The 17,219-nt window shown below is 45.5% G+C and overlaps 1 protein-coding gene across 3 annotated transcripts; it reads left to right on the top strand.

The window, feature by feature from the left end:
• The first annotated feature begins 348 nt into the window (after window positions 1–348).
• On the top strand, window positions 349–15,573 carry LOC100079691 (granzyme B(G,H)-like). 3 transcript variants are annotated; one of them, XM_029078817.2, is made up of 5 exons: window positions 349–532; window positions 12,413–12,563; window positions 13,171–13,306; window positions 13,537–13,794; window positions 14,323–15,573. In XM_029078817.2, exons 1-5 carry the CDS (start codon window positions 517–519, stop codon window positions 14,500–14,502), a joined length of 741 nt encoding a protein of 246 aa, XP_028934650.1. In that variant the 5' UTR covers window positions 349–516; the 3' UTR covers window positions 14,503–15,573. The 3 variants fall into 3 exon arrangements, with proteins under 3 accessions (XP_028934650.1, XP_028934648.1, XP_028934649.1); XM_029078815.2 differs by lacking the exon at window positions 349–532 and adding an exon at window positions 3,519–3,598; XM_029078816.2 differs by lacking the exon at window positions 349–532 and adding an exon at window positions 8,842–8,945.
• The last annotated feature ends 1,646 nt before the right edge of the window (window positions 15,574–17,219 follow it).

Raw genomic sequence — 17,219 nt, 5'->3', positions numbered from 1 at the left:
TGAGTATGCATCAGAATGCTAGGGAGCTGATGGAGGGGTGAATAAAGGGAGCAAATCCAAATGCACGGCAACACAAAAGAAGGTGGGAGAAGAGGAAAAGAGGGTATAATCAGGGAAGGCCTCTTGGGAGGATCTGTCCAGACAGTTGAAAGCCTGGTTTAGGTGAAATGCAGCCTGATAAGGCAGCTCAGCTACAGACTTCCCAGAGCCTACCCGAGATAAACACCCTGAACATTATTGCCAATCAAGTGGGAGAGACTGCCCACCGCATGACATCAGCTAAGGCTCAGCCAATTCCAGGAAAGGGCTTGGAGAGTGGCAAGTGGCGAGGGGGCAGAAAAGTTTAAAAAGCTCCAGAGGAGGAAGGCAGATCTTTCATCCTGCCATTGCATGCAATACAAGGGGACACCTGAATCCTGCTCTGGCATAGAAGAACCTTGAGGCCGATCTGAGTCCTTGGGAAACAGCTAAGTAGATTCCTGCTGCTTCTTAGGGAGATGGAAGCACAGCTAAATAATGGAGAAATGCAAGGGTAGGAAAAGGCTATGTTTTATATGAGTATTTGCTTTAATCCTTTAAATCACCTACTCTTACTATTTTTATTTTCTTCTTTTGACACTCTTTTGGAATGAGTAAGCAGATTTTTTATCATGCATAAAGATGGTTTTGTTTGTTTACATCCTGTGAATCCACACTCTTTCCAAGCATCAGCCCTCTTCCCTGCTTCCTCCCCTGTGTGTCTCCTTCCCTGCACCAGTGCCTGTCTGTGTGGATCTGTATTGGGCCACTGTCTGAGTACAGTGGGATCCCATTTATACAAAGCATTATATTTACTGACTTAAAATTGCAAACATTGTCTTGGATTAGTACCAATAGGTTTATATTTATGCTGAATCATTTTGCCACTCATATGCCTACTTTGGAGGGATTTTTCTGAGAAATTTGTTAGATGTAGAAAAAATGCACTGGTTCACATTTAATTTTACATACTGATGGGAGTTTTGGTGAGAGCTTTTTTGGAATTGGTAACAGCATTAATAATAGGATCAATGATTGGGCTTAGAAACCAGGACTGCTGTCTGTGATCTCTGCTGCTCTGTTGACCAGCAGAAATCCAGGAATCCTCCCAGGGCTTCTGACAGGCTCAGGATGTGGTTTCCCTCACTGTGTCTGTCTCTCACACTAATACAGGGCCATGTCCTCAGTTTTCAGGCTGTTCATTTGCAGACGCACCAGGCTGTCGGCACTGTCCGTGGAGATGGTGAACCGGCTTTTCACAAAATCTACATAGTATGTGCTGCTCCCACCATTATAAATTTCTGAGACCCACTCCAGCCCCTTTCCTAGAGACTGGCGGACCCAATGTAGGCATTACTGATGGTGAATCCAGAAGCTTTACGGGAGAGGCGCAGAGACACCCCCCAGGCTGTCTCACATCTCCCCTGGACTACACCAGCTGGACATCACTCTGGACACCTGCAAACACAGAGACAACATGCATCATGAGAACTGTCACATAAAGCACATATTCAAAGAAATTATCCATGTTTCTCGGGTCTTTAGCCAATTACCCTGGAGCAAGGTGAGGATGAAATCAAAGTTAGGGCAGACTGCATGGTGGGGGCTGTGGGGACCATTCTGGGGACAGGAGGGAAATAATAATAATAATGTTGGTATTTGTTAAGCGCTTACTATGTGCAGAGCACTGTTCTAAGCGCTGGGGTAGACATAGGGGAATCAGGTTGTCCCACGTGGGGCTCACAGTTAATCCCCATTTTACAGATGAGGTCACTGAGGCACCGAGAAGTGAAGTGACTTGCCCACAGTCACCTAGCTGACAAGTGGCAGAGCCGGGAGTCGAACTCATGACCTCTGACTCCGAAGCCCAGGCTCTTTTCCACTGAGCCACGCTGCTTCCCAAAACTGCACAGACAGCGGGTCTGGGGCTCCTCTCCCAGAGCTGCAGGAACAGGGGCCATGCAGGCTTTAATCAGGGCTGGAGGGGTCTAATTTGCATCTCCTTCTCTCTCTATAAGGGCACAACAGCCACCTCTTGGGGTTGAGTCTCTAACCTCAGACTCAGACAAAAGGACCCTCCAAAGTCCTGGCCTGCAGCAGGATGGGGTATTGGTGGAGTAGGAAGAAAAGAGTGTTGATGGATGTAATCTCTGGGACAATAATTATCAACCCTCCCTCAGCACAGGAGCCCAGAGAGCTGTTTTATTCCCTGAACTATGAACCAGGATCCTTGCCAGCTTCCACCATCCATTCTCTAGCCCATACTGGGTCACAGGGGGCAGGATCATTTTTAAACTGAGGGAAAAGCGGCTCTAAAACCAGTGTCAGTGCCGAGACTTGACACCATGAGAGGAGGATGCAGGGAATGACTCTAAGTTGCTGGGAATGTCTCTAAAAACCCCAAGGGCATAAAGAGACCTTTACTTGGGCAAACAGTGCATGGCCAGAGGGAGTACAATCTGCCATGAGTGAGATGTTTGACCCTAGCGTGTACTGGTGCTGGAAACTGTGGAGAAGAATGGTGAGGATGATTTCATTGCTCTTCTTAGGGCTCCTATTCTCTGCAGAGCACCCAGTTCCAAACTTTGTGGGGAATTTGAAGAACAGAATGAAGGAGGGCTCTTGTCCTCAAGGTGCTGGCCACCTAAGGTGAAGAAAGGAAAAAGCAAACAACAATTATGGATTATTTCAAATATTCAAATAGCTGTGGCCAGAGTTATTCATTCCACTAGACCATTACTAGGTAATTGAGAGGAAGAAGGTCCATAAACATTTAAACTAGAGTTGTATTAAATTGTATTTTATTTAGCATTTACCGTGTGTGGAGCCCTGTATTAAGTGCTTGGGAGAGTACAATACAATAAACAGATGCATTCCTTGCCCACAGTGAGCTTATAATCTAGAGTTTACAATGACAAACACTTAATAGAGTGCTCTGCACAGTGAAACTACTTAATAAATGCCTCTGATCAACAAAGACAAAATCAAAAGTTGGTCTGAGAATTAATTAATTGTCAATTAATCAATGGTATTTACTGAGCACTTACTGTGTGCAGAGTACTATACTAAACCCTGGTGAAAATACAGTACATTAGAGTTGGTAGATACAACCCCTGCCCTCAAGTTGCTTACAATCTATTGGGAAATCAAAGGTGAAAACAAAGGAGGCGGTGCATTGAACCAGGTAGTAGCGGGTTGGCAAGGGGATTGGTTTCCTAGGGATTCCTCTTCCCATGTAGGTGGACTTTAGAGCTCATCTGGGCCCGCTCATCCCTCCCCTGAACCGTGGCTAATGTTGACTCATCCATCAAAATCACAGATGTGAAGGCAGCCGGCTGATATTTCTCACTATCCCCAGAAGTCAAGCACCTTAGCTGCAATGGGGTAGAATCGTGCCAGAATTAGTTCACATGGTGGTCTCAGACTCCTCCTCCCCATCCGGCCTCTAGCATAGGCTACAAAGTCAATGAAGGGAGGACAGAAGAAGCAGCAGCACCTCTTCTGGGCAAACTCTCTGTCAAAATGTGGCTGGTCCTCCTATATCTGTTGGCCTTTCTCCTGCCTTCTGGGACTGGGGCTGGTGAGTCATTCATTCAATCATTGTATTTATTGAGTGCTTACTGTGTAGAGAGCACTGTACTAAGTGCTTGGGAGAGTACAATACAATAGTAAACAGACACATTCCCTTCCCACAATGAACTTACAGTCTAAAGGAGAAGACAGACATTCATATAAATAAATAAATTACAGATATGTACTTATGTGCAGCTGAGGGGGGAATGAATAAAGGAGCAAGTCTTAATGATGCAGAAGGGAGCAGGACAAGATGAAAGGGGGGCTTAAGGAAGACCGCTTGGAGGAGATGTGTCTTCAATAAGACTTTGAAGGTGGAGAGAGTAATTACCTCTGATTTGAGGAAGGAGGGTATCCCGGGACAGAGGCAGGACATAGGAAAGGGGTCGGTGGCGAGATAGACGAGATTGAAAGTGAGAGTGAGAAAGTTAGCATTAGAGGACCAAAGTATGTGGGCTGGGTCATAGTAAGAGAGTAGGGAGGTGAGGTATTTATTAATTCAATTGTATTTATTTAGCACTTACTGTGTGCAAAGCACTGTACTAAGAGCTTGGAAGAGTACAATACAGCAACAAATGGACATAATCCCTGCCCAAAATGAGCCTACAGTCTAGAGGATAGAGCAAGGTCCTTGATTGCTTTAAAGTCAATGGTGAGGAGTTTTTGTTTGATGTGGAGGTGGTTGGGCAACTACTGGAGTTTTTTGAGGAGTGGGGAAATATGTCCTGAAAGGTTTTGTAGAAAAATGATCGGGGCAGCACAGTGGAGCTCAGCAGAGTGGACTGGAGTGGGGAGAGACAGGATGCTGGGAGATGAGCAAGGAAGCTGATATGGTAATCAAGCCGTGATAGAATGAGTAATTGGATTAACATGGTTGCAATTTGAATGGAGAGGAAAGGATGGATTTTAGTGATTCATTCATTCAATCGAATTTATTGAGGACTTACTATGTGCAGAATACTGTACTAAGTGCTTGGAAAGTACAATCAAGCAACAGAGACAATCCCTGCCCAACAAGGGGCTCACAGTCTAGAAGTGGGGAGACAGACATCAAAACAAGAAAACAGGTATCAAAAGCATAAATATGAATAAAAAGAATTATAGACATATGCACATCATTAATAAAATAAATAGATAATAAATATGTGCAAGTGTTGTGGGGAGGGGAGTGAGAGAATCAGAGTGACGGGGAGGAGGGGAGGAGCAGAGGAAAAGGATGTTATGAAGGTTGAACCATGGGAGAACCGTTGGAGAGAAAACAATTGAAGATGACTGCTAAGGAGGGAAGAAGGGAGGGAGGTAAGTGTTTTGATAGGTGTGAAGGAATGGTGTCATATGTGCAGGTAGAGGGGGTGGATTTTGAGGGAAGGCAGGAGATGTCCTCTAGAGAGATACTGCTGGGAAAGATGGAGAGTTGAAGAAGGGGCAAGGGTGATTTTAGAGAGATCATGGGGGTGTTCCTCCTGAGGTACGAAGGGGAGGACTGATGGGGAAGGATCTGTGCCTTGGGGATCTCCCCTGGGGCTGTCTGCCCTGTAGTTCAGGGAAAGAGAATTTGTCTCTGCTTGAGCCCTCAGCTCTCTCGCTGACACTGGTGGGTGAGAAGTCCCTGGGGTGTGTTCAGGACCCTGGCCTGGGCTGGAGATGATTACTGCCTCAGCAACTTGGAGGGTGAATTCCCTCTGTCTCCACACAGATCCCCCTTTATAGCCTGGGGCTGCCACTGCCTCCAACCCCATCACTCTGATTCCTTTTGAACCCTTGTGAAGTGTTCTGGTAATAATAATAATAATAATGTTGGTATTTGTTAAGCACTTACTATGTGCCGAGCACCGTTCTAAGCGCCGGGGTAGACACAGGGGAATCAGGTTGTCCCACGTGGGGCTCACAGTCTTAATCCCCATTTTACAGATGAGGTAACTGAGGCACCGAGAAGTGAAGCGACTTGCCCACAGTCACACAGCTGACAAGTGGCAGAGCTGGGATTCGAACCCATGACCTCTGACTCCAAAGCCCGTGCTCTTTCCACTGAGCCACGCTTCTTCTCAGCTTCTGGTAGCTGGTAAACCACCTCCACATCAAACAGAAATTGCTACTATCCACCTACACATTACACAGAAACTTTTTACATTACACAGAAACTTTTTACCACACTCAGTGACCTTGCCTCCCTGATTTCCTACTACAGCTCAGCCTGCATACTCCTCTAATGTCAACCTATTCATTGTACCTCAGTCTCTTCTATCACCCACATCCTGCCTCTAGCCTGGGATGCCTTCCATCTTCATAACAGACAATTCTCTCCCAAACTTCAAAGACTTATTGAAGGCACATCTCCTCCAAGAGGCCTTCCCTGAGTAAGCCCTCATTTCCACTTCTCCCACTCCCTCTGCATGGCCCTGATTTATTCACACCCCTCCGTCAGCCCACAGCATTTATGTACATATACATATTGAATTTATTTATATTAATGCCTGTCTCCCTTTCTAGACTATAAGCCTGTTGTGGGGAGGGATTGTGTCTACCAACTCTATCATACTGATGTTTTGTACTCTTCCAAGTGCTTAGTACAGTGCTCTACACACAGTAAATGCTCAATTTTACAGATAGATAGATGCATTGCAGCACTGAAAGAGAGGAAGGCTTAGACTGTTCAGCAAGCAAGGATGTGTTCCTCACTGAACTGTGGCTTGATCATTTCTGCCCTCAGAGCTGGTCAGGGTTACATTCCTCAGCTGGAACAGAATCTAGTTCAACCCTACAAGGCCTGGCCCAGAGAGAGCTAGGTCACCATGTGAGTCTGAATAATAGCTAGGAGAAGGGGAACAGACCCCAGTTCTGGTTCCAGGGAAATGGTCCCCTTTCCTCTCAGGACCACTGCTAAATGTTCCAAACCTTCATAGCTGTGGATAATATGAATGCTTCCTGCTCCTGTGTCTAAAAGATATAGAAGGACATTGCACGTGTCAATTCTGACTCAGAGTTGTATGGTGAAGTCAGTGCAGACAGGGGTCTTCGTTCCTTCCCCCGACTGGTGGCTCCCATTGGCCACTGCAGCTGTGGCTAAGTCTATCTGGAATGCTGAGGGCCTTGTGTTCTGCTTCCCAAATCCCATGCTTATTGCTTATTGCCACAAACTCACCGGGGTCGCCATGGAGTTAGAAGCCACGGTTAACGTCCAGCTGGGATCAAACTTCTGTCACTCACAAAGATCTCAGGAGATCATTATTCTTAGGTGAGCTCTAAGGAGAGACTAGTGGTCAGCAAAAATTGAGGTCAGCACTAAACAGAACTGTTCTTTGGTTCAGAGATGAAGTCACAGATGCAAGTCAAGACTGCATCCATAAGTCCCTCTTCCACACTTGGTTACTGTGCCCATGACAGTAAAGCAGCGTTCCATTCTGGCCCCTTGCCTTTAGGGGTGAGCATTACTTAGGCATACATGGTGAAGTGAAGGAAAGCTAAGTCCCCCTGGGCAGAAGACATGCTCTTGAGTAGCTTCTGTAGGAGTGCTGACATTCTGTGCCATCTCCTCCCTCACCCAGTGCCGAGGCCCAGGATCAGGCAAAGTAAGGCCAGCTGGCAAGGAGAACGTGAGCTATCTCTGGTCACAGGACCAAACACCTCTGAGATCTCAGCATCCAACAATAGTGTGCCCTTACCCATTTTATAAGCCACTGTTGAATGTGACACTCAAACACTCAGTCAAGGTCCAGGGTGATTTTTTTTCACTCTTGCACAAACGAGAAATGACAATCACACAAAACTAACGGATGGCAGATGGGGTGATGAAATAAGGAAGATGGGGTTAGCCAGAAAATGGAAGAGGAGGTTTCAGGTGGGCTTTGAAGACGGCAGTGGTTGTGGCACTGGGCGGATATGAAGGGGAGGGAGTTCCGAGCAGCGGGTAAGAGTGTGAGTAAAGGGTTTGATGAGCTTAGTGGGAGGTTTGGTAAGAAGGGGAGGATGAGGGGCTGAGGTGGGGAAAAATGTGCTGCCCCCTCTCATTCCATGAGAACTCACATGGTGCTGCATGCAACATTCCTCAACATGTCACCACATTACACACTACTGGTTCATTCAGCAATTAGTAAATCAATCGTTCTTTTTGAGCACCAACTGGGTGCAGAACCCTGTGCTTAGCACTTGAGAAGTACAAAAGTACAACAGTAGACCAGATCCCTGCCCTCAAGGAGCTTTCAATTTAATGGGGAGCCCTGGGCTGAGCACTTGGGAAAATGCAATAGCATGGGCTGTAAGTTGCTTGTCTTCCAACTCTTTAGTTTCGTATGCTTGTAAGCACTTGATACAGTGCTCTGCACAGAGTAAATGATCAATAAATGCCATATTGACATAGACAATCAAAAATTGGACTAAGTCCAAGATTGCACAGTTGAGAAAGTTCTCCAAACTGTACAATCTCAATGTTCCTCTTAGACTAATGATTGCCATTTTTGCAGGATTCCTCTACTAAACTCCAGGGTAGTTTACAAGATAATTCGAAACCTGGTCCTCTATACCCTGGCCTGTGCTCCTGCCACTAGGTCATGCTGCTTCTCAAAGAGAGAACAAAGAATTAACTAAATGAAAGATATTAGGAAAGAAATGAAAGGCAAGGAAAGGAAAATCTGTCAGTAAATCAATGGTATTTATTGAACACTTACTGTGTGCAGAGTACTGTAGCCCAGTGAAAGTACAATACAATAGAGTTGGTAGACACAATCCATGCCCTCAGGTTGCTTACAACTTTAAATTATTTATTCATATTATCAGTCTCTCCCTAAAACTGTAATCTCGTTATGGACAGCGAATGTGTCTGCTAATTCTGTTGTATTGTACTCTCCCATCTGTTTAGTACAGTGCTCTGAACACAGTAAGGGCTCACTAAATGCCATCATTTGCTTGATTAGTTGATCAAGTGGGAAACGAGTTGAAAACAAAGCAGAAGGTGAACTGAAAGAGCTAGTAGTAAGGTGGCAATGGAATTGGTTTCTTGGGGATCCTCTTCCCACATAGGGGGATGTTTGAGCTCATCTGACCCCTCTCAGCCCTTCCCTGAACAATGGCCAGTGCTGATTCATCTGTCAGGACCACAATTGTGAAGGTAGCAGGCTGATATTTCTCACCATCCCAGAAGTCAGGCAAGTTAGCTGTGGTGAGGTGGAGCTGTGCCAGAACTGGCTCTCGTTGGTGGTCTCAGACTCCTCCCCAACTGCTGTCTAGTGTGGGCTACAAAGCCCATGAAGGAAGAGCAGCAGAAGCAGCAGCACCTGTCCTGGGCAACCTCTATGTCAATATGCGTCTTGTCCTTCTACAGCTGTTGGTCTTTGTCCTGCCTCCTGGGGCTGGGGCTGGTGAGTCAAAAACCTCCATTCCCTCCAGTCTCACAGCCCCTGGCTTGTGATGGATGGCTCAGACCTCAGACAATTTCTCATCTTTCAGCCTCTGCCCTGCATCCCTCTCCTATTTTACCTGCCTGTTTCCGCAGAGTCTGCAAGTCTTGTCTCTTCTCACTGTTCCCTCCCTTTCTCTTTTATGAGATAACGATTCAGTCTTTATTTTCCTACTTCTCAAGTACCTCCAGTGGTTGCTCATCCACCTCTGCATCAAACAGAAAACTCCTTACCATGGACTTTAAAGCACTCAATCCCCTTGCCCCCTCCTACCGAACCTCCCTATTTCCCTACTACAATCCAGCTCTCATACTTCACTCCTCTAATGCCAATTTACTCATTTGTACCTCTATCTTGTTTATCTCACCACCAACCTCTTAACCATGTCCTGACTGGGCCGTGGAATGCGTTTCCTCATCACATCTGACAGACGATCACTCTCCCCACCTTCAAAGTCTTATGACTGTTAATCTCTTCCAAGAGACCTTTCCAGACTAAGCTCCAGTATCCTTTTCTCCTACTCCTTTACCCTTCGCTCAGCCTCTCAGTACTTATGTACATATCCATTATTTATTTATTTACATTAATGTCTGTCTCCCCCTCTAGATTGTAAGCTTTAGTCAGGGAGCATCTACCAACTCTGTTATATTTATTCTCCCAAGTGCTTAGTACAGGGCTCTGCACACAGTAACTACTCAATAAATAGGATTGATTGATCGATACCTCATTTTTACCAATGGAGAAATTGTAACACTGAAAGAGAGGAAGGCATAGACTGTTCACAGAGGGCAGGGATGTGTTCCTTACTCATGTTGAAGATTGTAGCTTTGGTTTGTTTTGCCTTCAATCAATCATATTTATTGAGCACTTTCTGTGTGCAGAGCACTGTACTAAGTGCTTGGAGAATAAAATATAACAATATAACTGAGCTGGCAAAAGACAATAGAATTAGTAGACCAGATCCCTGCCTTCCTAGAGCTTGCAGTCTAGAGGGGAGCACTGGGCTAAGCACTTTGGATGATACAATAGCATAGGCTGTAAGTTCTTTGAGGGCAGGGATCATGTCTTTCAACTCTTTTGTATTATACTCTCTCAAGCATTTAATACAGTGCTCTGCACAGTGTTAATGCTCAATAAAAACAATAGATTCAAGTAGTTGTGCTCCAAAGTTGGACTAAAATCAAGGCTTCACAGTTGAAGGAATTCTCCAAAGCTTTGTGCAGTCTCAATGTCCATCTTAGACATACTGTTGGCATCTCGGCAGTAATCCTTCCTTGTATTTGACCAAGAGTGAAGTCTTCTGCACTCTTCAGGGTGGCATATAGTGTAAAAGGCCAAAGAATTCTTTAAATGATTGGAAAATGCCCTTGCTTTCATAGTGATCTTCATAGTCCTGGATCTCTCCAGCCTTATTATGTTGTGTTGTTTGACCCAAGAAACATAGAGAATAATAATTGTGGTTTAATTTAAATCCTTATTATGTGCTAAAAACTCTGTAAAGTGCCAGGATAGATAACAAGATAATCAGGTCAGATACATCCCCTGCCCCAGAAGGACCTCATTGTCTAAGGGGTAGGGAATCCCTATTCTACAGATGAAGAAACTGAGACACAGAGAGGTTAAGTGACTTTCCCAAGGTCACACAGCAGGCAAGGGACAGAGCAGAGATTGGAACCCAAACCTCCTGACTTCTATGCCCACTCTCTTTCCACTACTTCATGCTGCCTGAAGTAGAATAAAGAATAAAGTGAGAATAAAGAATAAAGTGAGAATAAAGTAAATCAAAAGCTATTAGAACACAACTGCAAGGTAGGGAGAAGAAAATCAGTTAATATAGTCATTGGCATTTATTGATCATGTACTGTGCAGAGCACTGTACTAAGCCCTTGGGAAATATTTAATAGACTGGTAAGACATGATCTCTGTCCTCAAGTTACTTATACTTTAGTGGGAAATTAAAGGTGAAAACAAGGGAGGAAATGCATTTGCCAAAGAGAACGGGGTGATTGGTTTCCTGGGGATCTCGTTCTGGTTCCATGAGAGTTGGCAAACTTTGTTCTAAAACATGCTAAAAGAACTTAATTATTGGACTCATCTTGCCACAGTAACAAGAGAGACTGTAAATTTATCCAGGAGACAGGGAGTGGATTGACAGTTGGGGGGGGGGGGGCATAGAACTCTTAGCACTAAATTATATGACTGAGGGAAGGGGAGGGAGAGGCGGTGCCATGTAGGAGAGTAATTCAACCCCTTCGCTTTGAGGTTGGTAAACTTGATAGGATGCTCAGACGACCTCGGAAGCCAACAAAACAATTGCCTTGCAAATCACAAACCCGTGGCACCACTCACCTTCCCATGTTAGTAGATGTCAGAGCTCACCTGGCCCCTCTCAACCCTTCCCACCAACTCTCCCGCACCATGTCCATTGCCGACTCATCCAGCCATGCCACGGATGTGCAGTGGATGTGAAAGTAGACTGCTGATATTTCTCATCCCGCTCAGAAGTCAGGCACATTGGCTGCGGTAGGGTGGTGATGTGGGTCTGGTGGTTTCAGACTCCCTCCCATCCAGTGTCTAAAATGGACTACCAAATTAGTGAAGGGAGGGAGACAGAGATGTCCTGGGCAACATCTATGCTGAACTGTGGCTGGTCCTTCTAAATCTGTGGGCTTTTCTCCAGCCTCCTGTGGCTGGGACTGGTCTTGGTGAGTCAAGGACCTCCCCTCCCTCAGGTCTCACAACCCCTGTTTTAAGATGTCTCAGAACTCAGACAACTTTCTCACCTCTTAGCCGATTTCCTCTGCCTCACGTCCCTTCTCCTATTTCACTCACCTGTTTTTCCAGCATCAACAAGTTGTATCTCTTCTTTCTGTTCTCTACCTTTCTCCTTTCCTCCCTCTTGCTAAAGACGGGCATCATCTTATGAGGTTAGTTCAGTGGGAACCTCTTCCACTTAGACAATGAGTTAACTGGAGCCCACAGGGGCACGGTTAAGAAACTACAAGGAGGGAATTTGGGGAGAGGATTTTCCATGGTTCCATTAGGACATTCCATTCGGGGAAGCAGTTATCAGTCTCATCTTCCTTCCCGGCCTCTGTGTGTCTGGATACAGATGGGAGTGTCTATTCCAAAGATTATTTTCCCGTTTTCTTATAAAGGGAAACTGAGGTCTTAGGGGGAGAAGAAGTCACTTGGCAGATCAATTGAAGAAATGGTAATAGAATCGGTTCTCGGTATCCTGACCCCTTTTTCCATTCTGCTGGCCAAACTGCTCCCACACTACTCTCCCCGGCCCATCCTTGCTGCCCATCCTGATCCTCAATCCAGCTAGTTGGTGTCCTTTTGGACCATAAATGGTGTTTGAAACCCAGAATGGCTTGTGTGATTGCCTTAGGTGCCTGCTTCCTTGACATCAGGTCCTCTTTCAGGGAAAATCATTGGAGGAAAGGATGCAAAGCCCCATTCCCGTCCCTACATGGCATATCTGACAATCACCAGGAGCAATAGAGAAAGGACTAATTGTGGAGGGTTTCTGGTACGAGAGGACTTTGTGATGACAGCCGCTCACTGCTATGGAAGGTGAGGAATCTTTCCCCCTATTTTTCCCGTCCCCTCATGTATGGAGCAATTCCACTTTTCCCTCTTCCTCCTCCAAAACTGAGGGGTGTCCCTCCGTTATGCCCTTCCCACTTTCTGTGTTCCAATAAGTATCAATTAATCAGGGTATTTGAGAGCTTACTGTGTGCAGAGCATTGTATCAAATGATTGGGAGAGTACAATATGATAGAATTGGTAGAAATAATCCCTGCCCCCCAAAGCTTGCAGTCTAGCTGGAGAGACAGACATGAAAATAAGTTATAGATATGGGAAATGGCTTAGTGTAAGCATGTGGGGCTGAGGATTGAAGGGTGGGGTGAGTAGCAAAATGCTTAAAGGGTACAGAACCAAGTGCATAAACACAGAGGAGTGGGCACCCAGGGTGGGGAAATGAGTGGCTAGACTCCCGTGTTCCCGTGGTGTTTCTGGCTCATACAAAGGTAACTGGGGACAGGAAAGACATACAGAGGTCCCCTAAGGGAACTTCCCCAAGTAGAGGCCATTTTCCTGAGGAGTCCCTGGTCTCATGGTTCTGCCTATGCCTGTCTGTCTGCTATCCAATCTCCTCATCCTTTTCTTTTTGGCCCAGGACAATCAACATCACCCTGGGAGCCCACAACATTGAGAAGAAAGAAGAAACCCAGCAGCATATGATCCTGCTTCGTTCAGTCACCCACCCAGAATATAAAAAGAATCCCCCTACTAATGACATCATGTTACTTCAGGTATTGAACTCTTATTGAACTCTATAACCCTACTGCCCACCCTGGCTTAAGAAAACATAGCTGCCCCTTCTTCCTGGACCAATAAATACTCTCCTTATCTTTCCAGAATCCCTACTAGCACCACTAGAGATGGAGGGGCAGGGTAGATCCACCAGTTGGGAACCAAGTGGGAAGGTCTATCTGTGCTTTCAGTGGGAATCTGTATCATCTCTCTTTTCATCATGGACCAGCTGGAGAAGAAGGCTAAGGTGACTAAAGCCGTGAGGCCCCTTAAACTGCCTCGCTCCCTTGTCAAGTTGAAGCCCGGAATGGTGTGTAGCGTGGCTGGATGGGGCGGAAACCTGCAGTCTAAGGTGCAGCCAATCCTTCAGGAAGTGAAGCTCAAAGTGATGGGGGATGAAGTATGCACATCCTGCTACCCCAGGAACTTCAAGAACAAGACTCAGATTTGTGCAGGAGACCCCCGCCAGTACAAGTCCTCATACCAGGTAATATCACTGGTGTTGATATATTGCTTTAAAACCCTGGTGTTGCCCTCCTAGAGAACTGATGGGTTTGATAGGGTCCTTCTGGGTCCTGGAGGCTGATGGTGTCTTAGGGTCTCAGAGGCCCCAGGTCAGGGAAATCTAGAAACTCCCCAATTCCCTCTCCTGAGGCCCAGGCGGGCTGAATGGGTCCCACCAGACCAGTGCTCGGGACTTCTTTTTCCAGGAGATTCTCCAACTACCTCTCAACAGCTTCAGATGAGGGAGATAGATTCCAGGGGCAGGGAGGAGAAAGACCTGGATAAGAGCTTCCCAACTCCTTAGTACAGTGTTTTACACGCAGTAAGCGCTCAATAAATATGATTGAATGAATGAAGGAAGGAAGGAATGAAGAAAGGAGCATGTGAGGCCCACTGGACCTGAGATTGGGCAGCGCCGGCTACTCTACTTCTCCTTTCCAGTCGTTAGGTTTGGGGATTGGGAGGAAACTGGGGGAAGCCCAGCTTATCCTCTTTTCTGTTTGCTTTCCAGGGCGATTCCGGAGGCCCCCTGGTGTGTGGCAAGGTAGCCGAAGGCATTGTTTCGTATGGAAACAAAAATGGGTCCCCTCCCCGGGTCTTCACCCGCATTTCAAGCTACCTGTCCTGGATAAAGACAACGATGAATTCCCCAAGGCCACAGGGACCCTCTGAATTCCCATCTCGAATTTAAGCCTCTGTAGCCCAAGTTCTATATGCTTCATCCTCAGGCTTCCAATGTAGTCAAATGCTTCTCTCCCATTTCTCTTCCTCTACCTGGATCCCCTTCTCTGTTCTTGCTCTCTCCCCAACACACACACACACATTCACACATTCATTCAATTGCATTTATTGAGCTCTCACTGTGTTCAAAGCACTGTATGAAGCACTTGGGAGAGTATAATACAACACCACACACACACATACATACTAGAGACTTCACTCACGTGTAGAGCACCATTCAATCTGTGGTATTTATTGAGCACTTATTAATATGTGCAGAGCACTATCCTAAGCACTTGGGAGAGTAAAATACCACGGAATACACCAGGAGGTAGATCAGGAGCAGGGATCTGGGGAAAGAGAACCAGGCCCTTTGTCCAGCAGTAAGCTGAATGCCGTATTTTAAAATGGTATTTGTTAATTGCTCATTATGTATATGCCAGGCACTGTACTGAGCACTGGTACAGATAATCAGATTAGACACAGTCCATGTCCCACCCTTGGATTACAGTCTTAATCTTCATTTTACAGATGAGGTAACTGAAACATAGAGAAGTTAAGTGACTTGCCCATGGTCACACAGCAGACAAGCAGTGAAGACAGGATTAGAACCCAGGTCCTCTGACTCCCAGGCCCATTATATTTCCACTTGGTCACACTGTTATTTCTTTATTCAACATCAACAGGACTTTCTCCCCAATTTGACCTAAAGGTCTGATTCCTCCTCTTCTAAACTGTAAGCTCCTTATGGGCGTGGAACCTATCTATAGACTGTCCAAAGTGCATAATACAGTGCTCTCCACACAGCAATCAATAAATGCCATGGACTGATTGATTGATTCCTCCCAAATGTTTTAGGTCAGATTTGGGCCGGATTATCCACTTATTCCCTTGACTGCAGGACTTTCAGCAACTTGCCAAGAAACCAGATTTCCAGGCCTGTGCGACCATTAGAGTATAAGCTCCTTGTGAGCAGGGAACATATCTTCCCAACCTTATAGTACAGTGCTTTGCATTACAATAAATATTGTTACAACTTCTACCAAGGAGCAACCTTGTTTCTTTTCTCAGTGGGTGGGGAACCAGTCTATAAAATCTGTTTTCTTGTACTCTCCCAAGCACTTAATAGAGTGCTCTGCGCACAGTCAACGGTATTTATTGAGCTCAGACTGTGTGCAGAGCACTGAACTAAGAGCTTGGGAGAGTACAAGATAACAATAAACAGTGCTCAAATATGATAGATTGCTAATTGGCTGACTGAAAGAATTGGCTGTCTTCTGAGACACTCACCCCACTGACCAAGGCCACAACCTCTCCAGGGAGACCTGAACAATCCTAAAATGAGCTCCAGAGCTTGTAGCAGAATTGGGTAGGCTACAACTGGGAACAAGGTTACACGAGAAACCAGCTGGACATTCCTGGTCCCCTGGCTGAGGCTTAGAATCTCTGGGAGTCACCAGGGCTCACTTGTGTCAATTGAGAAGCAGCGGGGCCTAGTAGAAAACACGGGCCTGGAAGTTGGAGGACCTGGGTTCTAATCCTGGATCCGTCTCTTGCCTGCTGTGTGACTTTGTACAAGTCATTTAACTTCTTTATACCTCAGTTCATTCAATTTAATGAGAATTAAGACTGTGAGCCCCAAATGGGACAGAGACTGTGTCTAACTTGATTAGCTTGTGTCTACCCCAGCTGTTAGTAAAGTGCCTGGCACAAAGTAAATACTTAACAAATATCATTAAAAAAATACTGCATATTGTACTCTCCCAAATGCTTAGTACAGTGTTTTTCCCAGAATAAGCACTCAGTAAATATCATTGATTGACTGACTGTCAGACTTAGGCAGAGAACCTCGAAAGAAAACACAGGTCCCTGCTGTACTACAAATGAATGTGAGCTTGCTTCTTCTCAAACTTGGTAATTCAGAAATTTTGAAGTCTAAATCCTTGGTCTTTCTAAAATACTTACAAATTTTTTAAATATTTTTATACTATTATTAAATATTTTATTCTCGACTGTAAGCTCCTCCTCTGGACTGTAGGCTCCTTATAGGCAGGGAATGTGTCTGCCAACTCTTATATTATATTCTCCCAAGCACTTAGTATAGAGCTCTGCACCCAGTAAGCACTCAATAAATTTGATTAATTAATTGATTGATTGCATTTCCTCTTGGGGTCTCTCGGAGGTTTGTCATTTTCTGCTCCTTATGCTAAGGATAGAAAATAGCACCTGGAGTCAGCCCAAATTTTGCTTCCTTTTAATAATAATAATAATGTTGGTATTTGTTAAGCGCTTACTATGTGCCAAGCACTGTTCTAAGCGCTGGGGTAGACACAGGGGAATCAGCTTGTCCCATGTGGGGCTCACAGTCTTACTCCCCATTTTACAGATGAGGTAACTGAGGCACAGAGAAGTTAAATGACTTGCCCAAAGTCACACAGCTGACAAGTGGCTGAGCCGGGATTCGAACCCATGAACTCTGACTCCAAAGCCCGTGCTCTTTCCATGGAGCCATGCTGCTTCTCTTATATGTGACTCTAGTACATGATAGCTTTGAACTATCGTGCAGACCATTTTCTTGAAATTAGATGGTTCAGCCTCCTCCTCTAAGAAAAGCACAGAAAGATAAGACCAACAGAATAGATGGGTCGCAAAGGGTCCATATTTTCATGGTTCCTTTTGCCTCCCAGT

The sequence above is a fragment of the Ornithorhynchus anatinus genome, chromosome 14 (genome assembly GCF_004115215.2).
Source record: "Ornithorhynchus anatinus isolate Pmale09 chromosome 14, mOrnAna1.pri.v4, whole genome shotgun sequence".
NCBI lineage: Eukaryota > Metazoa > Chordata > Mammalia > Monotremata > Ornithorhynchidae > Ornithorhynchus > Ornithorhynchus anatinus.
This window is presented reverse-complemented; position numbering and strand designations above follow the sequence as displayed.